The sequence below is a fragment of the Ctenopharyngodon idella genome, chromosome 7, assembly GCF_019924925.1.
Source record: "Ctenopharyngodon idella isolate HZGC_01 chromosome 7, HZGC01, whole genome shotgun sequence".
NCBI lineage: Eukaryota > Metazoa > Chordata > Actinopteri > Cypriniformes > Xenocyprididae > Ctenopharyngodon > Ctenopharyngodon idella.
In genome coordinates, this window is record NC_067226.1 from 9,250,380 (window position 1) to 9,277,264 (window position 26,885).

At 37.7% G+C, this 26,885-nt stretch overlaps 2 protein-coding genes across 7 annotated transcripts in view; both read left to right on the forward strand.

Annotated features, from left to right (window-relative positions):
* The window catches only part of rfx7a (regulatory factor X7a), a 30,048-nt gene extending 14,557 nt beyond the window's left edge, over nt 1-15,491 (forward strand). The window contains exons 3-9 of the mRNA XM_051900220.1: nt 5,749-5,834; nt 6,040-6,162; nt 6,356-6,472; nt 7,746-7,830; nt 8,017-8,224; nt 8,400-8,701; nt 8,853-15,491. Of these exons, the coding sequence (XP_051756180.1) occupies nt 6,053-6,162; nt 6,356-6,472; nt 7,746-7,830; nt 8,017-8,224; nt 8,400-8,701; nt 8,853-12,269 (4,239 nt within the window). The 5' untranslated portion in view covers nt 5,749-5,834; nt 6,040-6,052 and the 3' untranslated portion in view covers nt 12,270-15,491. The remainder of the gene's footprint in view (nt 1-5,748; nt 5,835-6,039; nt 6,163-6,355; nt 6,473-7,745; nt 7,831-8,016; nt 8,225-8,399; nt 8,702-8,852) is intronic.
* Nucleotides 15,492-16,502: 1,011 nt separating this feature from the next.
* Nucleotides 16,503-26,885, forward strand: part of fhod1 (formin homology 2 domain containing 1) — a 54,478-nt gene continuing 44,095 nt past the window's right edge. For 5 of the 6 annotated variants that reach the window (XM_051900222.1, XM_051900223.1, XM_051900224.1 and 2 more), the window contains exons 1-3: nt 16,504-16,814; nt 18,902-19,008; nt 24,514-24,578. In XM_051900222.1, the coding sequence (XP_051756182.1) occupies nt 16,650-16,814; nt 18,902-19,008; nt 24,514-24,578 (337 nt within the window). In that variant the 5' untranslated portion in view covers nt 16,504-16,649. Of the gene's footprint in view, nt 16,815-18,901; nt 19,009-24,513; nt 24,579-26,885 lie in introns of all 6 variants that reach the window. The other variant, XM_051900221.1, reaches the window with a different exon arrangement.

Below are 26,885 nucleotides of genomic sequence, written 5' to 3' on the forward strand. Positions count from 1 at the left end.
TTATATTGTATTATATTCGGGACGGGAATTACCCCGAAGGTATTGTAGTACCTTATTGGTATTGTAGTATTGTATTGTATTATATTCGGGACGGGAATCACCCCGAAGGTACTGTAGTATTGTATTGTATTGTATTATATTGACAACTGGAGGTTCTTTAAATTGTCAGTGGTGAAGTCAGATCAGATATTGAGAATTTCCATGACAAGCCGCATGATTAATCTTTAAAAGATCGCAATCTCGATTCAAACACCCACACAATCTCATTCCTAAATGACAATGATTCGTCTGTGTCGAAGTCACACTGGAACGTTCAAATCTGTGTTGGCGCTGCCGCTGAGGCAGAGAGAAGTTGCCATGTATAGATATGAAACAGCTATGTTCTTTCTGTTACAAATATTAAAATGATCACAGAAGTACTGGGAGAAAAGTTTATATTTCGGATATAAACACTGATGTCTGTCTACGGAAGTGATCAAAATACGATCAGATCACCTTTTAAAAGTAACATGGCGCTTCAAATAACGATTGTTGATCACATCGTTATGCCGCAGGGTGGCAACATGTGACTGTTAAAAATGTATTTGTCATTAAATCATTAATTCAAGAGATTTGTTCAAAAAACGCTGATTCGTCCAGTAATGAAACAAGTGATTCGTATTTATGAGTAAGTCATTGAATCATTCATTCAAACAGATTTTAAAAAATCAATCATTCAGATTAATTAAACATTTGAAAGCAGCAATTAAAATTTTGTCAGAACCTCTAGTGAATTACATGTTATTTTGTTTAGTTGTCTTCAGAATCTTGGGAGAATCATGATCTCAGTTTGAAACAAACAAAAATCATGATTCTCAATTTATCCAGAATCTCGCAGCTCTAGGTTTGAGTGATACACTGTAATTTACCCCACCGGAAAAATAATACACACAAAATTGAAATGTGGGACAATGCTGATATGAATCATATATAGTTTTGATCATTACCCAGCGAATTAGACAGTTATAGACCACTGTTATAAGAATGAAGGACTTTTCAAGGACTTCACATAACGTTTTCCAGCACTTCAAAGCTCAAAAGTCTGAATATTATCCAATTTTAATGTTATTTTTAATGTGATGACCAAAAATATGTTTTTGTTCATCCTTTAAAGATTTTGGGAATGTAGGGAATACAGGGAAACCAACCCTTGATGAAAAACAAAAACTTGTATTTAAAAAAAAAAAAAATTAAATGACATTAGATCATCTAGACATTAAATGACCACTAAAGTAGATGGCTGCAGAGGAGCACTTATTGGCTCGGCCATTTCCACTCCCTATTATAGTTTTTCATATGTTTTAATTTTGAATTTATTTTTTATATATTGTCAAATTGTATACATTGAAAAACAAAAACTTCTTCAAATTGCGAATGAAATTTTACAGACAGTGAGTAAAGTGTACTTCCTTTATCATCTCAGTTCAGCACAAACTAATTGAATGCGAAAACGCCCATTTTTATCAACGAATCTGACTAAACTGGACAATCTTTTATTTATTTACTGTCTCCGATTTGTTTGTTATAATGAGAGGATTTGTGCGCATGTAGATATTGGTAAACTCACTAAATAAACTCAAAACTCATTCAGTGTTTTAAGAGATACTGAGCCAATTCCTCACTACCGGTAACTTAAACACATCTGATTAGTCTGATTGATATTTAGAAATGCCTGTGATTGGCAACAATACTTAACGCTGCAAAATCACATTGTAAACAGACACATTTGCAGTGCCGTTGAACTCACGTGACATGAATATATAACAACCAGATCACTTTAATTTACTTGCTTTTCTCTTTTATTAACAATAACAAATTACACTTACACATAGTAATATAACTCAGTTTATCCCTGCAATAAAGATATCTTACTTAGCATTGACCTAACCAGGCAGCCATGGTATGGCAGCTGTCAAACTCTGCCATATCCAATTGATGCCCCGTGCAGGACGTGAGACAAAGCTCACAGTTTTGGGAATGTCCCGCAAATGTCACCCAAGCGTGCATGTCAATGTGATTTAACTTAGGTGCTAATGTTTGTAATCTGGGGGGAGTTTCTGCATGGCTGAGAAATCAAAAGTTCACATCAGGTGAAGTAGGGCTGCAACCATTAATGTTTTGAGTTATGTGTGGTGACGCATGAGGGGAAGACAAAATGACAGCAGTCTGTGTGGCCCCTCAAGGTAAAAGTAACGTGAAATCCTCTCCAGATATTAGTCATTGTTTCCTGTGTTTGCTGCTCACCTCCTCTGTCCTTATCCGCCCCCTCCTCCTCTAGTCTGCGTCTGTTGACCTCTGCAGGATGTTGCCAGCTCTTGCTGAGTCTTGCATCAGCCTCCTCTCTTGAAACTTTCATTCCATAGTAGTATCCCACAAAGCTCTGCTGTTTAACACTTTTCTCATATTGACATGTTACTAACCGTGTCGATAAAACAAAAATAATAATAATACCTAAAAATGTTCAACATTCTGTCATAATATTTCCATTTTTCTGGCAATATTGGACAACATTGTAAATTAGAAACTCAGAGCAAACAATGTCAACTCTGTAATTCAGTGACTATTAAACTTTGCGTTTAAGGTTTCTTTATAACAAACAGGTTTGCAGGTTTGATTTGTTTAAATGGTTAATGTTCCAAACTGTACAGGGAACATAGAGGAAGATATCTGGAACCGCTTTTGTTCTTACAATGAAAGTCAGTGGGGTCCAAAACAACATTGTTCTTTAGTATTACTGACAAAAAACTAAGATGTTCTTCAAAATATCTTCTTTTGTATTCCACATTAGATGCAAAGTCATAAATGTTTGGAATGGCATAAGGGTGAGTAAATTATGCTGAATAATTTTTGGGTGAACTATCCCTGCAAATCCCTGAGGTTAATGTAAAACATGCTGGATATTGTACAATAATTCAGTTCATCATGTTCACTCACTGTTCAGGGTGTAAGTGCTTGACTCTTACTGAGTCATCACTTTGTCCCAGCATTGAATTGTTCCAGTGTCCAGCCTGGAAGAATTTGCTTGAGATAAGCTTCTGTAGGCTTGTCAGTAAGAACTGGGCGACGTGGGTTCAGTCCCTCTGAATAATGCATGAGTTATTCAAGCATGTCTAGTAGGCTCAGTAGTGCTGAGTAAGAGGCCTGCACACTACCCAGCGGACATTACACCTGCATGAATGAGCTGAGTGATGATGAGTTACAGGTTCTCCCTAACATTGTCATGACCTGTTTGCCAATGTCTTCTCAATCTCAGTGTTGAGAGACTGATGAATGAATGCTGGGTTGAAAACACTTGACAAAGCAATTGTAAAACCAGCATAAGTACATTGTCCATAGTCCAAGTGTCTTTCAGTCTGGCTTATTTAAAAATGTTTGTGGAAACTACCGATCAAAAGTTTCATTAAGTTTTTTTTATTATTATTATTATTATTATTTTTATTATTATTATTTTTATTCAGCAAGGATCAAATAAATTTATTAACTGTGACAGTAAAAACATTTATAATATTAGAAAAGATTTCTATTTCAAATAAATGCTGTTCTTCTTTTAAAAATCTTTAAAAAATATATCATGGTTTCCACAAAAATATTAAATGGCACAACCATTTTCACATTAATACAAATAAATGTTTATTGAGCATCAAATCAGCATATTAGAACGATTTCTGAATGATCATGTGACACTGAAGACTGGAGTAATGATGCTGAAAATTCAGCTTTGAAATCACAGGAATAAATTACATTTTAAAATATATTCAAATAGAAAAAAGTTTTTTTTTTTAAAAATAGTAATTTATTAGTGTTGTTTTTTTGTATTTTTGATCAAATAAACCCAGCTTTGGTGAACATTAGAGACTTTCTAAAACATTAAAACAAACTTACAGACCCCAAACCTTTGAACGGTAGTGTATGTGATGTGTTTTTGTTTTCCACGTGATTATGTTTGTCCACCCTTAAAAGTCATGCCAAGTCCTCTCTTAAATAGAGTTGTCCACTTGGCTCCGAGACGTCTGCATTCTCGTGCCATTTTTACTTACTTTTCTTACCCCTCTCCAATGTTAACACTAACAGCGCTCAGTGGTTGATAACTTTAGCTATTTGCTAGCCATCAACCCTTAGCAACGAAGAGACGAATAGAAAAGAAAGAGAGAGACAACTATTCTTAGAATTTGACGGAAAGGGGAGGGCGAGAGAATCAGCAGAGTGTGATGATGCCATCACTGATGAAGAGATGTTTAGGTGACAGGTGCATTTCCCCAAGTTTCATAAGCTGTGTGTTGTTGGTATTGTTTATTTTCATGTGGCCTTTTCTCCAAGGAGGTAATTTGGACACGTAATTGATGTAGTGGTGTGGTATTGTGGGACTTTTGAAGATCCCCATTTCCATGACTCCCACAGGCTGACACCACAAAAACAAAGGCTTGTTTATGCTGGCTTAACTGACTGCTCTGATCACTGAGGGATTAGGTATTCTTCGGGATTATTTTTACCTTGGATGACTTCCTGTTTGGGGTTATGCTGTACAATCCTATTGAAGTCTGTTTATTTTAATTCGCTGCTCACGGCTCTGCAGGTCTCGGCCCAGCTTGCTGAGCAGAGGCCTCCGAATTTTAATCTTGCATGTAGCTCACAACGGTTGCAAGGTGCAGAAAACATTTCAAAAATCACTTTAATATCTCTATCTAATCTAGTGCTTTAGAAAAGGGGAATGTTTGTGGGTTTAAGCGTATATTTGCAAGTGAGAAAGAGCCGGTAAGTGAAGATGTGGAATAGCGCCTGGAGGGAGAGACTCGTGTCTGCTGCTCCCTACTCGGGCAGAATTTAAATCAGCTCTGCCCCACCCTAACATCTTACACATTCTCTTTGAAGAGCTGTTCAGTGCTCATGTGCTACACTAACACTTAACCAACAGCTGTAAGAGAGATAAAGAGACCTGAAGATCAAAATAAGATCTTTATTTAATGCACACGTCTGTCTGTATGATTGTGTTGTAGAAATGGAGTAAATTTGCATTTATTTACTACTTTATTGTTGGATAGTCAGTGGATCATTTTGAATGGATAGGTCATGTGACACCATCCCTAATGCCTTTCAAACATCTGTAGTTTCCCCTTTTGTTCAGCACTGCTCCTCTGTGCTAGGCAGTAAACAATCACATGATCTCATGCTGTACGGTTATTATGATCATGTTCACACATTGACCCCCTGTATACACTACTGTTCAAAAGTTTGGTGTCAGTAAGTTTGTAATAATATTTTACAATTTTACTGTTTTTACTTAATTTTTGATCAAATAAATGCAGCCTTGGTGAAGAGACTTCTTTCAGAAATATTCAAATATTGTACCAACCCCAAACTTTTGAGTAGTTTTGTGAAGTCTATATTCTGAAAAGTTTTTTTTTTTTTTGTCAAAATTATCAAACTTGTTATTCTGTTAACCTTTTTACATTATTTCATACATTTTGTTTAGTTTAATTTTGCTTTAATTTTGTATCAAACTTTCTGTGTGGTTCTAAAGATGCTTTTTTCCCTATAGTCAAAAGCTTGTTTTCATGTCACTATACTTTTATTTCATGATTATCTAATTTTCTTAGGCTTCTGTACTTGAAAGTGATGGCAAGAGGTGCTTGACATTTCACATTCTTGAAACATGGCATTATAACGGCTTAATATTGAGCGCACATCTTCTGTGTTTCTGTTGCTTTGCAGCAAGATGTGGAGAAGCTTACAGACATTGAAAAACTCTACCTCTATCTCAAGTTGCCTTCTGGACCCAGCAGTGGCAATGAGAAAAAGTGAGTGATCTTTACTGTGTTCTACTAAACTACATCTAGGCAAAATCAAATGCAGAATGAGGGCAATGCAACTCTTCACTAATGCTTTTATCATCTTTTTCCATATTATATTTTGCTAATGGTAGGAGAAGAACATCCGCACAATAGTATCTGGCTAGCAGCTATTCTGTAATTCAAATTGTATTGTTTAATTCTTTTCTCTCAGTGAGCAAAGCTCCATGTCATCAAGTCGTACCCAGCAGATGCACGCATTTAGCTGGATTCGGAACCATCTTGAGGAGCATCCTGAAACATCACTGCCTAAACAAGAAGTCTACGACGAGTACAAGTAAGCCTGTGCCATCTTGCTTTCTCCATACACTAAAAACTCAACCAACTTGGAGAGATTGAAATGTTTATATATGTATAATGTACTTTTGTAAGTCCTTTTGTACAGAGCTTGAGATGCTTTTGTTTTTTTTTCTGTGAGTGGTCTCTGTGCAAATTGTATTTGATTTCTTTTAAACGTGTGTGCTTCTCAGGAGTTACTGTGATAGCCTGGGGTATCATGCCCTCAGTGCTGCAGACTTTGGAAAGATCATGAAGAACGTCTTTCCCAACATGAAAGCGCGTCGACTTGGCATGCGAGGCAAATCCAAATATCCTTCAATGGAACTTTTTGTAACAATCCCATCCTCCCTTTTCCCAGTCCCCCAAAGCAGACATATATACACGCTCTTGTCCCTGAACTCTGTGTACTAAAACATCTGTTGCTGTAATTCATGTAGCCACTAAATATAGATCAGAAATCGAATCAAAATAAACTTCTTTGAGTCCTTGAACAGCGTTTTGCTGTATAGAAAACCTGTTTACTATTGGCTGCCAAATGTTGATCTTCCAAAGACATTCAGCAAAGTGCCTATTAATTTCTGTTACAGCCTTGTCTTACAGTGGAGATCATTTCTCTTTTGTGCTCTGTTAGTTAGTTAGTATATGCTATAGTATTACTATCTTATAACTTAATTTTTTACTTAAGTATAACTTAATTTTGAAATGAAAAAGAAAAAAATCCAATTCATAGGAAAAGTACTTTGTTCTGGATTTTACCTTGAGGTTTTTGATGGGTGATATGGATATAAATTAATCTTATTTTATTGTTTTGTTAAAAAAATACCATAATAGTAAGCAACATAACACCAACAACATATCTTTAGCTGTTATGTCAAATCTTAGAAATTATTATGTTGTGTAACTGTGGTCATTGTTATTTTGGTGTTAGGTAAGGCAGGGGTGAAAGTGCATTTGTGACCATGAATATTATTTTTAATTTCAGAGTGGTGCATCACTGAAAATAAACCATGCTTGTTGTTGACGGTTGCTACTGCAACGGAAATCCAATCCTCACCAACTCTAATGCCCAAGAAAGCAACGCTTTCATTCTAGCAAAGGACCTCTTGTAATTTTCTTATGCATGAAAATTGAATCTAAGCTTTTTGGTGATTGATTTTTCCAAACAATAATGTAGTTGCCATACCTTTAAGGTTTGTGAAGGTTATGTTTGATGTAATAACACAGTGTACATCTAGGAATAAAAACTGGCAAATATATCAGCTTTCATTCTAAGCTGTGACATGTTATTTAAAGGTACATAGTCTGCGATAGTGACCAACACCTCTGCCCCGTATGGCCTGTGGCACTCTGTTAGCCTCACTAGTGCTTTTTTTGTTTGTTTTTTTTACATATTGACATAAATTAAACAAAATTAATGTTTTAATTCCAGTGTTAACAAACATTTGTCAATTAACAAATAATTTATCTTCAGTATGTTATTTATGTCACAAGTGATTTAATACCTTTTTTTTTTTATATGTGGACATCCACATACATTTTCTTGGTATGATGGACAGATGTATTTCCTTGACTTATGTGAACATATTGCTATAGTGGACTTAGGAAGAAGGCTTTTGTACACATGCCATCTCTTCCCAACCTAGATCTTCATAAATCAGGTGATGGGGTGAGTTACTACTCTATTTTTTCCCCCTCATTTATTTATTTCTTTACTTATCTTTTCTTATTTTTCTTCTTGACTTACCTCTTGTTTCTCTGCAATTACCAATATGATAATATTAGACATCTCTCAAATACCTAAAAATTGCATGCATCAGCCTAGAAAATGTGTGCTGTTTTTTTTCATTGTCAGTGTGAAGCGTTTGAGCCTACTGGTCAACTGTCCAGTGCAGAAGATGAGGTGCGCATTGCCGCATGTGGGTTGGTGTGTGAGTGGGCACAGAAAGTGCTGAGTCGGCAGTTTGACAGTGTTGAAGATCTGGCTCGGTTTCTTTTGAATAGCCACTACATTGGAACTAAGTCTGTGGCTGCTCTTACTGTGATGACCGGTTCCCCCTCAGGTACAGTAACAGCCCAGCACTTCACTCCATGTACCTACACTTGGAAATGTCTCCACCTTGTGGTTAACAAACACAAGACAAACCTATAAATAAGTGCATATGTTTTGGAAAAATTCATGTAATTTATTTTTTGATGTCATCATAATTCTACAACTGATTCTCTTTTTTCGCACAGGAGCAAAGATGTCCATTCAGTCATCTGCATTCGCTCCCACAGCCGATGAACACTCATTCCAGCCTCAGGTTAAAACCCTGGTCTCACCCTCCATAGATGCCAAACAGCAGCTACAAAGGAAGATACAGAAGAAGCAGCAGGAACAGAAACTGCATTCTCCACTCCCTGGTGAAGCTCAGGCCAGAAGGGCAGATGGGGGCATAACTCCCGGGGCAGGGACATGCATACCTTGTGGAAGTCCTGCTCTTCTTTCGCCACAACCTATTGGGATTGTGGTTGCAGCTGTTTCCAGCCCTATCACGGTAAACTATGATTTTTACACAAAATTACAAAAATACCACAAATGGTCACAATTTAATTCATTTTATAGTAGTTTTATAAATCATTTTATATTAACACTTATTAACTATAACTAATATTTCTTTTTTTTTTCCCTTTTTGTATTTCCTGCAGGTTCAGAGGAGTAAGCAGTTGATGTCTCCTAGCCCTCTTCCCATGGCAGCTGCAGACAGCAAAGTTCTTCCTGTAAACTTTCAAGTGGTTACCCAGTCAGTGCAGCCTGTTAAGCAGTGCCCAAAGACACCTCATAACATCCCAGCTAGTCCGGTAAGCGACCGATCAGCCCGGCACCGGTATGCCCAAATCCTGCCCAAACCATCTGCCTCAAGTGGCATAACCCTGCGCTCGCCAACCCTGCTTATCACCAACAGCCCCATAAAGACGGTAATGTCTACTCCGCACGTTGGTCCGGTCAATGTTGTCAAGATGACAACCATATCTCTGGGCTCTAATGGCAGTGGTAATAGCACACCAGCAGATACCTCTACCAGCAACAAAGTCAGACCTGCATCTGCTGGAGTTGCCAGCCTCAGTGATGATCTACAGCCAGTTACACGTGTTCGCAGTGGATCTATAGCTGCAATGCCATCTGTTTTGGCAAGATCAGGACGCTCAACCACAACGCCTGTCATCGACACTAAAACAAATATCGAAGCCATAATTGGAAGTGGTCAAGAGCAGGGTGGTACTAGTAGGCTGGCAACCACTCCAGATGCCGTTGGTGGTGTACATCGGTCAGGAATTCTCAAACCCAGAGCGGCTAGTGTACCCACTCTTGACAAGGGCTCTCTGGGATTGGACATAGGGACCAAATGCAATGGGAGGACACTCCTTAGTGCCAATACTATGGCTGCTGGCAGCAATAATACATCTAACACTAATGAAAGCACTTTGTACCAGAACACAAGCAGCAGTAATGCGGTTGTAACGTCACCCAATGATGTAGTGTTGGCATCCAAGAGCCCTCACAAAAGACCTGGCTTATGCACTGATTTAAGCCCAACACCTGTTAAAAAAGCCCACATCTCTGTGCTACCAGCTGGTGGATCCGATGGACAGAAGTCCGAAATAATGATCAAGCAATTTCCAAGATCATGTACTCCAATCAGGCCAGAAAGTGCACCTACAGCCATAGGCAAAGCTACTGCGGCTTCTGTCAGGAATACTGGCTTCCAGACAATTCGCAGGCCACAATGCATCTCCCAGGGAAGATGGGAAGGTGCTTCATCAGTAAGGGATTATAGAGTTCCCGTCACCTCTATATCAAGTCAGGATACATCAGTAGGGAATACCATGTTTCAGACTGTTAGCAGGCCTCGAAGCATCTCCCAAGGGAGATGGGAAGGATCTTCAACAGGAATCGAAGGTAGAGCTGAGGTCACCCGTACTGTTAGTGCTCCAGGTCAAGCTTTGCTACAACAAGTAACAAAAAACTCACAGGATTTGCTAATAGACCAATCTGATGACTCTGCAGTATGTGAACTGAAGAGTGTGTTTTGGGATAGTGAACCACAAGATGGCACTCAACAACATCAAGAAGTTTATGGTCCGCAAATGATGTCTGAGCCAAAGCAAATGTCCACCCCAGTGATGGAGCATCTTCCTGCAATTGCTCAACCCTCTCCTGCCAACCAGCAGGCACAGATGAGTGACTATGGAACCCAGGCCAACGTTGGCTACTACCCCTTTAATGATGATGACATGACCCAGGATAGCATTGTCGAGGAACTTGTTCAAATGGAAGAGCAGATGAAAATTAACAATAGCATACAAAGTTTCAGCAACTGTGTGGATATTTCAATGCAAGACCAGCATCAAACCATGCAGACTACCATAATGTCTACTCTTCAGACTAACAACCTGTACTACAGCTCTGCTCATAGCAGAAGCACCCCAATCCAAACACCCACTCTGACACCTACTCCCACTTCCGAGATGATGGGAAACTGCCAGGGATTGATGCACGAAAGCCCCTGTTTGCGCCTAGTCCCCACCACTCCGGTCGACAGTGCTCTTGGAAGTAGTCGACAAACTCCTATTGGCACACCACACTCCAACTGCAGCAGTAGTGTCCCACCCAGCCCAGTGGAATGCAGGAACCCTTTTGCATTTACTCCGATTAACTCCAGCATCACTGGATACCACGACGGAAGTACTGTCTCCTCGAGCCCTGTCAAGCCCATGCAAAGACCAATGGCAACGCATCCAGATAAGACTAAACTGGAGTGGATGAACAGTGGGTACAATAACAGTGGTGGGAACTCTAACAACGGCATTAGCATTCTGCCCAGCTACCAAGACCTGGTAGATGACCACTTTCGAAAGCCTCATGCCTTTGCCATCCCGGGCCAGACCTGTCAGTCGCAAAGCAGACATCATGACATGCATATCAGCCGCTTGACACCCATTTCACCTGTCCAGCAGCAATTGGTAAGCATAGCTAGCCTCAACAAGACAGAGGGTTTTGCTGTCCCAGCACCCCTTGACAACAAAGCAAGCACCTCCTCCTCAGGGTCTGGAACGTTTCGTTGCCGCAGTGTTAGCCCGGCAGTCAGGCAGCGCAACTTAAGTGGGACTCAAGCTCCCAATGTTCCCCACTCTGTGGTCTCTCCTTTCAACTCACCTGTAACACCTGAAGTGCTAAACATCTTTTCTAACAGTGACCCTGATGCAAGTGTCAGCAGCATGGCACAGAGGAGTCAGTCCGTTCCAGTCACCGTGATGATGCAATCTGAAGTTCAACCCATGCAGTCAGGCCAGCAGATTAATACCAAAAACATCACCAATGTCCTCATCAGCAAAATGGATGGTGATGGAGATGATTCGGTACGTGGCCTCGGAATCAATAACATGCCGTCCAACTACACTGCCCGCATGAATCTCACCCAGATTCTGGAGACCACCACAGTGCCCAGCTTCCCTGGTAGTGCCAGCCACCAAGCTCTGATCTCACCTTGTTCATCAGCCTTTGAGTCCCAGAAGCCTGGTTACCTCATGAAAAATGCCAGGGAGGAGCCGATGAGTTTCTCTGTAGACGAAAGCCAAGCACAATCAGCCTCAGGGGAGCACCAGCCGCTACAACAGCAACAGCGCTTAGGTAGACGGCAGCTCCTTGGGCAGGAACAGCAGAGTCAGGCCATGCTGTTACCTCTACAGCAAAACCTCCAACAACATCAGCACCAGCAACCATTGGATTTAGACAGAACTGTTAAAGATCTTTTAAATGAGGAAAGCTTGAATGCTGGCTCACAGCTTGTGGGTCAAGGATCAGAGCTCAGTGCTGGGGGTTCAGAGTTTACCAGCGATATGCGACTAACCTCTGAGCTCACCGGTGGCATAAATGACTTAAATACATTGGACACCAACCTCCTTTTTGACCCTAGTCAACAGCAAGGACAATATGAAGACTCAACACTGGAAGAACTGAAGAATGACCCACTTTTTCAACAGATTTGCAGCGAGACTGTAAATTCTGCTGGCTTTGACTGGTTGGAGAGCAAAGACCAGGCAACAGTGGAAATGTTGGGTTAATTTGTGCTTTTTGGTTTGTTTTTATATTTGTATAGGTTTCTATGTATGTATTTTTGAAATCTCATCAATGTATGTATTCACCTCATTGTTGTGCACCACCTACTACAGTAAGCCCCTGGACGTCACGACACCGGTCCATATTGAAGTGCCAGGCTGAACAGAAATTATTGCGTATTCAAAATTGATGGGTTTTTATCTCGATGGTTAGTGCAATACAGTCTAACCAGGGAGTGCTGTCACATTTTGCCTCCTCTCACCACCAGTTTTGTAAAGAAAACACACATCAGAGCTTTACATAAGAAGTCATCAGAGAGCTTTTTTTATGCCTCCGCTGTTTCGTGCATTAATTTACGCAACTTTTATATAATCCTTTGAATGTTTTTTGCAGTCAAAGGGCATTGTATGGAAAATTGGAAAATAAGAATTTCTTTTTAACCCTTTATCTTAAAGAAAGATATTTGTATTCTGAGGTTACACCAGCTGTATGGGGAACTATACCTCATCTAATTAGCTTTTTTCCACTCTGTAAAGAAAATCGGTGCTTCCATGTGCAGTAAACCATAATAAGTGACAACTTTGAACATATTACCGTAACATCTATATTGTCCTTCAGTAAACAAAGAATAAGGGGAGATCACATCAACTTGGTTAAGCTTTCAGGTGATGCTTAATATTGAAATACAGCAATTTGCACCTGCAGCAGCTGTTCAGAAAGTAATTTATTGGCTCACATTACAAATTCTATTTGTGTGCAATAAGTAAGATACTGGTAAGTGATATTTGCAGCTTCTTTCTTATTGCCACTGTCAATTGGGAAGTAAGCAGCTACTTGCAAAAAATTGTTTTATGTTGTTATGATGGCTGATGAATAATGTTCAAAGTGAAAAAATTAGTGCACTTTTGCTATTTAAAGTTATATATGCTAAAGTTATATATGCTAATATAGGTTTCCCCAGTCTCTAGATTTAAAGAGATCATTCAGATTTTATCCCACAGAACAGGCTGGGATTTTTTTATACACAATCATTGAATAATAATGGCACTGGTTATTGCACTAGCTGGCACCTTTATATTGCATTTGCAATATGAATATGGCTGAGAAAAGGCCTCATTTTAAATGGAAGGGGGGAGGGGGGTAACTTAGTTACTGGTGAAACCAAAATGCCAAAGTGGATTATAGTTGTGGGGAAAAAAAAAAAAAATAGGACAGTTGTCAAAACTATTCCAGATGTTTGTTTTAGTGTCAACTATGCATTTATGAGGCCAAGAAAGAGATGATTAGCCACATTTTGACTTTGTATGGATTTCCCCCAATTGATGCTTGTCATTTAGCAGTTTGCATAAATGATATTCATTGACATATAAATATGCTCTCATGCACATGCCTCGTTTTGGCATTTTCAATGACTGTTTTCTACTTGAGCACTTCATTCAGGAACTTCTTTATGACATGCACTATTAAAGAGCCTGTACCCCTTAATCAAAATATTGTACCAGCTGTAAAAACATCAGGAAACTGAAATTACCCAGATCACATTACTAATAAATGAACTCGGTGCTAATTTCAAAGCTGGAATGAAGACATTTAATTAAAATGGCCATTACTGTACCGTGCTGTACTGACGCACTTGATTAGTAGACTGCTTTCAGAATATCAGAGCATACACTTTGTTGCTGAGTGTGGTAGTTATTGAAGTACATCTTAGCCTTACTTCCATACCAAAGACGAGTTACTGAGAAAAATGTTGAAGGAATTCTACCTTTTTATTATCCCCACTTTCAAATTTAATTCTTACCCCTAGCTTTTAAGGTGCATGTTTTAAAATGAATTTGTGGAAATGTCACCCAGGTTGAAATGGGGCCAATATTGTGGGGTTCAAAAGGGAATTTGTTTTGTGAATACATAGTGTCATTTGCATAAGACCACTGTAGCACTTGAATTTTATTTACAGAACATGTCAGACTTCATACTTCTGGTATTTGTAGCAGGATGATTCTTGTGGGATGAAGAAAGTGGACTATTCAACTTCTGTTTGTCACGCTTTGTAAATAAGCTCCATTTATAAAAGGAAAAAAATGACACTGTATTACCAGTTTGACTAACATTCATATTGACAATATGACCATGATAATTGTGAAGAACGGTCCTTGACAGTTTTTTTTTAATTGTTGCAATTAATAGTTTACACAACTAGACATCTCTTGTATAGTTATAGCTTGTGTGAGTTTTCATTTTCAAGCATTGTTTTCTCTTTATTATTAATTGGCTTCCAGTTTTTTTTTTTTTTTTAAATAGCATTTTGATTTTTGATTTTTTTTTTTTTTTGCAGAAGAGTGTGCTTTTGTGTGGGGATATAGCATGGATTTTAAAATATGTATTGTGGTTTTATATTACAAGATTGCATATCTTTTTTTTTTTTTTTTTTTTTGATAAACAGGGATCTAGCAGTTAACACTGGAAATGTAACAACTGAAAATTCACAAAGTTCTAGTGGTTCCTTTTATTGCACTAATTTCTTCAATGAACTTTGGCTTTGAGAATTTCAGTGCAATACATAATGCCTCAGTATACCGTTTTGAAGAACTACTGTTTGAAAAAAAAAATTCAAGTAAAAAGAGTCAGTTTGTGTTCAGGAGCCCATTGAGGATCTTGGTGAGAAGTACTTACATGTAAATGAGTAAAAGCAATTAAAATGTTTAATTAAATTGAACGTTTTAATAATCAAACATTTATTACATTATCAAAATATGCATTTGTTCAGAATCACTGTACATAAATGTCATGACTCTTATAGTAAGTATTTCTGTTCAACAGAAGGAAATTCACCCGTTTCATTGTTTTGAAATAACTCGGGACAATGACCGGTGCTCGTTTTTTTTTTTTTTTATTTATTTTAAAATGTCTTCATGTACGATTTGTTTTCTATGTGAACATTTGTGTTTTGAACAAGCACTACTATTTCTATTTTAATGAAGAGGCAGGCCAGAATTGTGACTGTATTATTCACTGACCTGATAAAATTTACCGTTCCCCATGTCTTTCTTTCCTACCTTTGCTATTCCCTCATGTTTTTATTGTTTATGTACAGACTCTGTATGGTAGTTTGATAAATTTATGACATTTCTGCAAGATTTTCTTCATTCTTTTTGTAATAAATTGCTTACTGATGTTGAGATTTTTTTAAAATGGTTTTAAAAACCAATAAACATTTTGTAAAGTATTGCAAATATTTTGTTCTGTCTGTAGATGAAATTATTTGGATCTAACACTGTTTCAGGCAGTCTGAAATGCCTGGTTGGCTTGTGTACAAAGAGTTTCACAAAATCTCTTTATAAAGATTCATTAAAATGATTGTGTGTAAAGAATGCCAAAAGTAAGCCTGGTCATAGGTCAAAACAAACAAACAGGTAAGTCCTGAAAGCCTTATATGTAAACTAACACAGCCAACCAGATCAAGCTGTATTTTGAGTATGGTGAATCAGTTCAGCTAGGTCTTCACCAGCTTAACCAAGGTGGTCTTTCAGCCCTAACCAGGGGTGTGTTTAGCAATCATTAGCCAACTAGGTCACAAGTTCTGCTGAATTGTGTTGGTAATGACGGAACTTGTGGCCATAGTTAGCTTTGAGAAACACACCCCAGGTTAAACCATGTAAAACCAACCCATTGAAATTTATGAGAATTATTTAACCGATACATACCTATTGAATATATGGGGATATAGTGGTTATAGAAGCCCTGTATGTTTCAAGGGAAGAAGGAGAGAATCACCTTTGGCTGATGATGAGTAATTTGCTTTGCAAGAAATTTGAACTCAACATACACAAAGACTCATCACAAATAAAACTTCATCTGACCAGCAGATGGAGCCATAACACACTATTTTACTCAACAGTACACTTTATACCTGCTCATAATGAACACTTTTGCCATGTGAGATTGTCAAGAAACATACCTTATATAACGTGCTATTGAGTCTCATTTTAAAATGTTTTATTATTGCTTATGTAATTGTGTGTAATGACAGAGCTCATATTAGTCCTTTTTATTTCCAGGCGTGACTCATGCTGAATTAAGAACGGCATACCAGTATACTACCCGTACTGCTTTTACCATATCTTTCTATCACAGAAATAGTAAGAGTAGTATGCTAGTATGTGGTTCCGAATTGAGCATCACTTAAGTTCATTCGGTCTGTTTCCTGATGACGTCACTGCCCTGCTCTTTAATTTGACTACAGCCCGAGTTTCAGTTCAGTGTTGACAGTGGCTCGTGGCGGGTCAGTTGCGTTTCTCTTTTAGATGACTTGTTATAACAAACATAAAACTGCGGTGTAAAGCTAGATGAACTTTTAGACTTTGTGTCCACGGCTTTGATGAACCATGGCTACAATAACGTGTCGAGTGCAATATCTGGAGGATTCAGACCCATTTGTGTGCTCAAATTTCCCCGAGCCCCGCAGACCTCTGCCGTATGACTTGAACGAGCATTTGCCGTTGAACGAACAGATCGCCGGTGTTCACAAACTGCTCGAAGCGCCTTTGAAGGTCAGTGAACCTCATTTGCCTCATACAGGGGTGCTTACCTGCGCCGAATGCCTGCTAAGTTTCAGCGTGTAAAGTTGACAATTTTAATTTAAAGCATTAAAGCTGTGTGTAACGCGCCAAACTAGTGTAATGTGGCGAATGTTTGTATTCATTAGGAAAGGGCTTGGTTCACTATGTGAATGAATAGTCCATAGATTAACCTCCTGGTACTGAGTCAGAGTTTATGTTGGGAGGATCGGAGTGCACATTTCTGAATTGCTTTTGAGGAAAAATGCTGTTCGTCAACATTAGAAGGTCGAACTAATTATGATTTTTATTTTTATATTCATTTAAATTGAGATGTGCTTCTTTTTCTATTAACGTTACCATAATTTGAGAAATGTCGTGGTAACGTTATCAGGGCTGCTAGGTTTTTTTTTTACTAGGTTTTTGCTAATTGAAATTAGTTAATTTTGTTACATGCGTTTATTAAACATAGTTATTATAGTTATGATAAGCACAACAAAAAACATGGTATTTGTGCCTCTGATAGCCTACTTAAAAACGAGAAGGAAAAAAAGTCGAGGAACAACAAAAGGGCTTTTCACACTGTGCTTAACCCAGAGTTATCGTCGTTCAAAACACCGCTTTTAACCCCGGGTAAAGGAGCGTTTAACGCTTGTAATTTAGATGCGGGGTTAGCACTGCTTTTTACCCGGGGTTATGAAACTCTGCTCTGGAGCAGGGTTATCACCGCTTTTGCGGTGCCAGACTTGTACAGTGTGAACTGTGAAACGATGCGGTGTTAAGAATGTTACAACTAGATGCTTGGCAAGTTAGGGAAACACCGCGCGATGTATAAACAGCCGTTTCTGCGTATGATAGGAAAAATGTCAAACGGCGATGGAAAACGCGACAATTTGAGTGAAGATGAGACCATCATTCTTACCTTTTTATAGTTCGAAAAGTTCACTCAGGGAAAAAATACTTGATATTACAGTCAGTAATGTGTAATATGAGGACGCGCGGCGCAGTGCTTGAGCCTTTAAACAGGTCACGTGCTGCGTTTGTCCAGTCAGTGACACCGCAAATATGCAGATAAGGACTTTAACCCGGGGTTTAGGAATGTGCTGTGTGAAACGGAAGTTTATGAATACCCAGGGTTAACTGTCAACCCCGGGTATAGTATGAGCAGTGTGAAACGTGAATAAAGATAACCCAGGATTCCATTTACCAGGGGTTTAGAATGACCTAGGGTTAACTATTTCAAGTGTGCCCTAAAGTGTTTTGTATTCATGGACTATGTCTATGACTATGTAGTACAATGCTTCAAGGAGTTAAATGGTCAAGACAACATGTCCCCATTGAAGGACATCTCTACGTTCATTTACCTGCCTTATTCAAGATGCTGGATCTTCAACTTTTTAACCATTGCTAGGATAGTAGAACACTAACAAGTGTGCAAAATACAGTAAATCCATATGCTACATTTAAACGCTTCACAGAGATATGTTTCCGAGTGTTAAATGTAAATCTACATGGCTGTATGATAATATCAGCATGTACTGTACGTAATTGTGCACAGGTTTTAGTGTTTGAGCATAGTATATTAGTGAATGTAAGTAACTTTGAGAAAGTTGCCAATGCTTGAGCTCCAGGAATGCCTGCAGCTGGAGAGTGAGTTGATGCTTGCGGAAAGGGTGGGATCTGTAAACAGAAGATAAGCTAAGCTCCTCAATCAAACCATTATTACAGCACAGCTTCAGATGTGACTCTGCATCAAACACTGCCATTTAAGAACAATAACCTCTCTTTATTTTGCAGTAGCTGACTGATAATGCTGGTTTATTGATGTGTATGAGTGCATTTTCATAAGCTTATGTGAATGTGTCTCAGGCAGGGTTACACATTTGAGATTAGATTTTCACTTTTATTTTGTAGTTGTGATGTAGTTTGTATCTTGTCAGATCAAAATATGTGAAAAGAGTCATCATCTTCCAGTTGCACATTCAAAAAGCATGATATTCTAATATGAAGCGGTCATCTGTCTTTGTGTGGTGTGTCATGAAGCAATGTTAGGCAGTGATGTTCCTCTGTCTCTCTCTCAGCTAGAGGAGTGTGCACTGCAACTGGCTTCTAATGGCAACTATCTGGATCTGGATTCATCGCTTGCTGAACAGAGAGATGATCTGGAGCAGCTCTATGATGATGTGGAGTAAGAATGACTTTACATTTTGCCATCCAGTCTTATCTCTCTTTCTCACTTACTTTGTTTCACTTTTCCCAGAGATCTTGCATCTGAGACAAAAAACAAAAGCTGAGACTTAGACCTGTAAACAGCTGACTTTCCTCCAACTTCAAAATGACTCCTGAAAATGGGTATAAAAGATAAAAGGGAGCCTAACATACACTCTCGGTCATGAAAAAAAAAAATTCAATACTGGCATTTACAGAAAGAAAAATTTGACAATGTTTTTTTTTATATAACATATATATATATACACACAATATATTGTCCCTCCCTTGCTAATTTATGAATGTTCATTTAAAAAAATAATAATAATCATGATAAACCTCATATACTTTGTTTCAGGGAGGAGTTAATCCTTCAAAATAATAAAAAACAAAAACAAATTTAATTTATTTTTTAGCAACAGAGTTTATAAAACTAACAAGTAGCCACCTATTAAAAATAATAAAAGGGTTATGAGTAGGGCTGGGCGATATGGCTGAAAACTGTATCACGATATCAGTGTTTCATATCGGTCGATATCGATAATTATTGATATTTTTTCTGACCCATTTAAAATAAGGACCAGGAGAAAAATATATTACATTTAAACATTTTTTTTTTAAACTTAACCTTCCTCTGATCATAATCCCCTCAGTTATTAAGACAGAAATGTCAACAACCATGGAAAACTCAAATAATTAAAATGTTGTGCGGTGTTGCAGCTACAGATGTTGTTGGTTGAATACGGCTGTGCTCCAAAGGGTGAGCGCGGCTAAGGTGGTACATCAAGTTCGTGGTATTACCAGTCTTGGTGGGGACGACGGTCTTGCATAATTTGCAGACGACATTGGTCTGACTACGGTCAGACTTATAATATCCAAAAAACTGCCATACTGGCGAGCTGACTTTTCCTCTTTTATTTACAATTTCCTCGCTCGCTGCGGCACTCATTTTCTGCTTATCAGTTGCCGGTTACTGAAGAGGAATCCAGCAGACCAGCACGAGACAACGATATGGCGCAACCATACTTGATACTGTTACATGATTGGCTGTTAGCGTGTTACTCCCTACGTTGCTAGGTTACCAGAGAGCGAGTGCCTTTGTTAATGCAACCAAACTTGCTTCGCAACCTCTGTTTTCTTCCGACGAAGAATAAAAAAATATCGAACGTTTTATCGAACACATTTTTTATTGATATCGATCACGTGTCTATCGCGATACATATCGTTATCGTTTTATCGCCCAGCCCTAGTTATGAGTCTTGACTGTGTCTCAAATCTTAGTCTTTTGTCACAAATCTAAGCCAAGTCTTAGAGTTGACTTGGCCTTGAAAGACTTTCGACATGGCTTAGACTCCGCGTCAGAGACTTAAGCATGTCTGTCTCCTTTTCACCCTTCTTATACTTTTAATGAATAGGAAAAAACATCATAAAGTTCCATAAAAGTGAATGAATATTTCCGTTCTTGGGTCAGAGTTCTTAGTCACACCAAATCTGGGAGAATCGTTCATAAGGTGAATGCTACTTACTCACACACAGATATTCTTAGTGAGGCCAGAGGGAAGGAGTGGACAACATTAGTCAGAGACGCTGGGAACGTGGCTTCATAATGATAGAGCGTTTAGAAGAGAGAGTGGATAAGAAAAGCTTGCAACACTGAACTTTTTTTCTTTTTTCTTTTTGCCATATGCAACAATGTAAAGTTTAAATCAATTTTGACCTCTGGGGACTTTATATCATTGATGCTATTAATGCTACTAAGCATTAGCTTTCAAATACAAAAAATGTGTTGTTTTCAGCACTGCCCTCTCTAATGCTATATTTAGTTGTCTTTTTATTACATGGTGGTGTCATCAGACTATAATCATGATATTGTATGCTCAAGTCTCTTGATGCTGTAGAACATTTGAATGTTGGCTTTGTAGATCTGATACTAAGACATCTTTGAGATTATAAATGAATTTTTAATAACATGGTCCATAGAATAAGTTCAAAACTTGTGTTTGTGATGGTACAGCTGCATCAATTCATGTCCTTTGGGATACTTGACTTAAAGGGTTAGTTCACCCAAAAATGACATTTCTGCCATTAATTACTCACCCACATGTCGTCCCAAACCTGTAAGACCTTTGTTCATCTTCAGAACACAAATTAAGATAATTTTGATGAAATCCAAGGGTTTCTGAACCACTTATAGGCAGCAACATCATTGCATCTTTTAAGGATCCAGAAAGGTTGTAAATACACTGTTAAAATAGTCAACGTGACTGCAATAGTTCAACCTTAATGTTATGAAGCAAGGAGAATACTTTATGTGCAAAAAAAATAAATAAAAATTAGCGACTTTATTCAACAATCTCTTCTCTTCCTTGTCATTATCCTTATGCGGGTGACACAGTAAGCACAGTGAAGGCTTCAGTAACTAGGCTCAGTATTGGCCAAAGCTGCACACGTGAGCAGCAAGACGCATGCGAGACGCCGGCCAATAATGATTTGGCGTTCTGACGTAGAACCTGAAAACGCTGAACGTAGACAAAGTATTCTCGTCGCTTCATAAAATTAAGGTTGAACCACAGCAGTCACGGCGAAGGTTTTAACGATGTCTTTAGTACCTTTCTGGACCTTGAAAGTGTTGATTATATTGCTGTCTATGGACGAGTCATATACATCTCGGATTTCATCAAAAATATTTTGTGTTCTGAAGATGACAGGTGTAGAACAACATGAGGGTGAGTAATTAATGACAGAATTTTTTATTTTTGGGTGAACTTAATGCTTATAATGTGAATTTGAGGTTGTTTATTTTGTTTAATTATTTTTAAACAGTGTGCAGTCCTGTAATTTGTGTAAAACAGTGACACAGATTCATTTTCTTCTCTTGCTGTCTGTCTACCTCCAGCTCACTCTTAGTCTTTAGGGTGAAATGCTCAACTTTTCTTTTGTAGTTTTTTTTATATTTTTAATCCAACCTTATTTCAATACAAGACGTGAAACATTATTTTAGCCTGCTATTGTTAAGGAGAACATTTCAAACATTTCAAATCAAGAACATTTCTATTATGTTTTTAGGTTTTTGCCTCTACACATCCATCCATTTGTTCCTCTGACCGGATGGAACAGAATTGAAACAATGCTGCTGATTCTGTTATAGTCAGGAAATGCACTGATAACTCTATTCTGTCTGTGTTTGTGTTTAGTCTTTAACATTATAGCTGAGGAATTCCCCAATTTGTTGTTTTAAGTCAACAATGACTAATTTCACCATGAATTTTCCTCTCGGAGCAGATAAATATCTGTTTGGTGTCCATTAGATCATAACTTTTGAATAACTATTTGATATCTCATTAAGGATATGTGCTTTTTTTTTTTTTTACATTATTAAATACTCAATCATGCTCAAAATGCTGATGAAATAAATCTACATAGGTGTACACTGTGTAACGGTATTTGGGATGTACCATGACACTTAAGAGGGATGGTAAAATGGCCCTATTTAACTCTCTATTATGATTGTTTAATCAAGTGTTGATGTTTAAGAAGACCAATTATAAGTCATTTAATATATAAATTGCAGGCTGACTTATAAAGATGTTTGACTTTGGACATATTACAAATTAATAAATGTGTGCATTGGCTAAACTAAAAACAATGGCTGGACTAAAAGCACTAATTCTTGATGCTTATTTATTATTCATTTATACTCTTGAAACTGTGCTGAACTTTTATGTAGAAGGTCTGTGACCCCCGTGAATGTTCAGCCTTACCTAATTATAACAGGTATCAGTTTCACTAAATCATTTACTAGCGTTGCTTAGTAACACACAGTCGTTGGACTCACCAAAAGACATGAGTGATTTCACACAGGCAGAGCCAGCATTTCAGTGAGTGCGCTGACCACAGCTTAGACTGACAGTCTCAAAATACACTGAATAGAGCAAAAACACTAAAACCACAGATCTAGAACTCTGAGTCAGCTCAAAAACTGAAGTACTGTATTGCATAACTTTGGATCTGTAATACTACTTATACTCAGGATGCTTTTTTCCCAGATTTGTTCAGCCTTGCTCTGGAGAGCCACTTTAGAACCGGAGTGCTGTATTTCTAATTAGTAATTTGAAGTAATTGCAAAAGCAGGTACACGCCATTCCACTCAAAAGCTTGGGGTCAGTTTTTTTGGAAGGACATTAACTTTTATTTTAATCAGAAGTGATTGTTTAAAAAAAAAATTTATTTTTTTTTTTTAATAAATGCGGTTCTTTTGAACTTTCTATTACTTAAAGAACCCCCCCCTTGTTACTTGTTAGTGTAATTATACATTTAAGTACTTAGTAATATTAATTAATGACATGTACTTACTATAGGGAATGGTTAGGAATAGGGTTTGGTCAGGGCAAGTTAATTATGCATGTAACATAATTAATTACATGTAATTACATATAACATATGTAACAACACTGTAAAATTAAGTGTTACCAAATGTTTTATATTTTCCACAAATGTATTAAGCAGCACAACTGTTTTCAACATTGATAATAATGAGAAACGTTTCTTGACCACCAAATCAGCATATTAGAATGATTTCTGAAGAATCATGTGACACTGAAGACTAGAGTAAAATTACATTTTAAAATATATTAATAGAAAATTTTAATTGTAAATGATAATACACAATATTATTATATTGCGGAACTCAAACATTTGAACATTACTGTATTTTGTCAAGAACTGATTCAGCATGAGTTTAGTTTGTTTTAAGCTTGAGACCACTGCTAAATCTCGCAAAAATATTCCAAAAAACGACTTGAAGGAGAACTACAGCAGCTGCTCCATGCCAGTGAAAATGCCATCATTTCTCATTAAGGTGTTTTTTTTTTTTTTTTTTTTTTTTTTTTTTAATTGGGTGGTCATTTTTCTAAGGGCACAGTGTTCCCGTTTGTGGGTGCATGTGTTTAAAGCATACATGGTGTGTATGTATTTGTAAGCCAGCAAAACTGTAGCCGGAGCTCCTTTAGGTTCGCTGAGACTGGCAACAGGAAACGCGTCATTTAAAGCAGCTTGGAAAATAGACGACAAATCTGGGGTGTGTGTGGCATATGTGCATGTTTGAGTGTCTTTGTAACTGGGTGTATGAACTACACAGAACATTGTGAAGAAAACGTAAGACTTGGAGCGGTCCATTTTTAGCCACGAACACTCTTGATGCATAGTTTCCATGCCTGTTTACTCTCTCTTTCCATACCTTAATCCCTACCGACCCATATTCTCTCTTTCTGTCTCCAGTCGGCCTTCAGTAAAGCATAAGTGTCTGCAACTGAAATAATGACGTATTCAAAATATGTTTTAAATGTATTTTGCTCCATCTGCATTATTATTCAAGTATTGAAAGAATTCAGGTGAATAGAACTCACCTAGAACGCTGATAAGAAGCACAAACTGGTTGTGTATGTGAAAAGTTATTGAGTTTGATCAATTTTTCTTCTTTCTACAGAAAAGGCAAAAAGCCCATCTTAATTCTCCGTACGCAGCTCTCAGTGCGGGTTCATTCCATCCTAGGTAAGAGTATCTGCACAATAATATGCCTTGATGAACATTTGCATGCTCATTTCAGCATTTGTCTGTCTATTGCTGAGGTGGCAAGTACGTCATTCCTGGCTTTCCAGTTTGGCTGTTGGTTTAGTTTGTCTTGGAGAAGGAAAAATGGGCCACGTTCTCCAGAAATGCTTAAATAATATTATCCCTGTTTGGTTTTCCCCTCAGTTGGGATCATTCCAACTATATCCTCAAAATCTTCAATGAGCTAGCCTCTCATTGTAACATGGATCTATTAAAGTAATGAACATAAGAGTGCCACACTTAAAGGGTTAGTTCACCCAAAAATGATAATTCTGTCTTGATTTACTCACCCTCATGTCGTTCCAATCCCGTAAGACTTTTGTTCTTCTTTGAAACACAAATGAAGATATTTTAATGAAATCTGAGCGATTTCTGTCGCTCCATTGACAGTCTACCCAACTACCACTTTGAGTTAAAGTTAATAACGAGATCGTAAAACTAATCCATATGAATCGAGTGGTTTAGTCAATTTTCTGAAGAGACACGATCACTTTATACAATGAACAAATTTAATTTAAGCTTTTATTCATCAGCGCACACATCAGTTGTGGTAAACGGAAGCTCAAGCATGTTTGCTTGACGTGCAAGAACCAATGAGGTTCATTCTCGTGTGTTAGGCAGCACTTTTGAGCTTCCACAAGAGCCAATTTTTGTTCTTGCACACCAAGCAAGTATGGTTGAGCTTCTGTTTATGTTCGCTGATCAATGTTTATATGTAAATAAAAGTCTAAATTACATCTGTTCATCATATAAAGTGATTGTGTCTCTTCAGAAAATTGACTAAACCACTCAATTCATATGGATTAGTTTAACCATCTCTTTATGAACTTTTTGAAACAACAAAGAGGTAGTTGTTTGAAATTACTCAGATTTCATTCATAATATCTTCATTTGTGTTCTGAAGATGAACAAAAGTCTTACAGGTTTGAATGACATGAGGGCCTTTTTATTATTTTAATTTTTGGGTGAACTCTAACCCTTTAATAGTTCAACTACAATTGGTTTAGGTAAGTGATTATGTGAAAATTGATCCATATTTGTGTTTTATGGTCATCTTAAATGTAGGGATGCACCCATACCATTTTTTTTTTTTTTTTTTTTTTTTTTTAAGAACTGAGTACGAATACCGATATTTTTATTTATTTTTTTTCTGGTACTCGCTGATATCGATGCCTATACATTTTATTAATTTCTCTTTTTTTTTTTTTTTTTTTTTTTTTTTTTTTTTTTTTTTGTGATGTTGCAGTTTTCCAAGCACAACACAGTGAGACTAATGAACGTAGGACAGCTTCTTTATTATTACTCTAATGAAAAAAGTAATAATTTTTATGTGCTTGTCACAAACTTAAAGAACAAAAATTTCAGTGTCCAATAACCTTCAAAGGGCATAATTACCAATATATATAATTGTTGTTATAAAAAGAAATTTACAAATTACAAACAATACAACAAATACTATAGAGATACAAATTAAATAAACTTGTTTTTCAGATACAGTAGGTTTATTTACCATGCATACGTTTATTTAACATCTTTTGTTGTTTTATTAGCATTAATGACAAATATTTAATTAGGCTATGGTCCCTTTAAGACCGAATCCATGGATACTGACACATGTCCTGTTTTCACCCAAATGTTTACATCCACTTAAGCCATAACCGACTGTATTTATGTGAGATACTTCATAGCCACGACCTAGCAAGCACTTACAGCACCCTAGCAACCGAGTGCCGAATTTTGCCACTGCAAGCACCATTCACATTTTCTTCAGGAAATGTACATTCTAGAACTGATCGCGCGCTGTCTGAGAGAACTGGAATCGCACGCAAGAAAGAAAGAGAGAGCGCGCGCGATGTGCTGGTCTGTGTCATTCAGCGTGATTCCGTCTATCCCGCCTTCACTAATCGATAACGAATTGTGATTGAAAGCATGCAGTTCGCAATGTGTGGGTTGTCATCAATAATTATGAAGTATTTCCACACCTCTGAGGCACGTTGTTTCTGCTGCTGCCGTTGGCGTCTCTGTGCACGGGTAATTCTGTCAGTTACGTCACGTGAGGTATCGGGGGTATTTTTACGAGTACATGAGCTTTAGTGGTTCAACGGATCACAAAACTCACGGTTCGGATGATATCACGGTTAAGTCACGGATCGGATGACTTTTCGGATCAGCACAAAAAATAAATAAATAAATAAATAAATAAAAATTGGGGGGTGGGGGGTAACGTTGCATTTATTACTTAGCCCA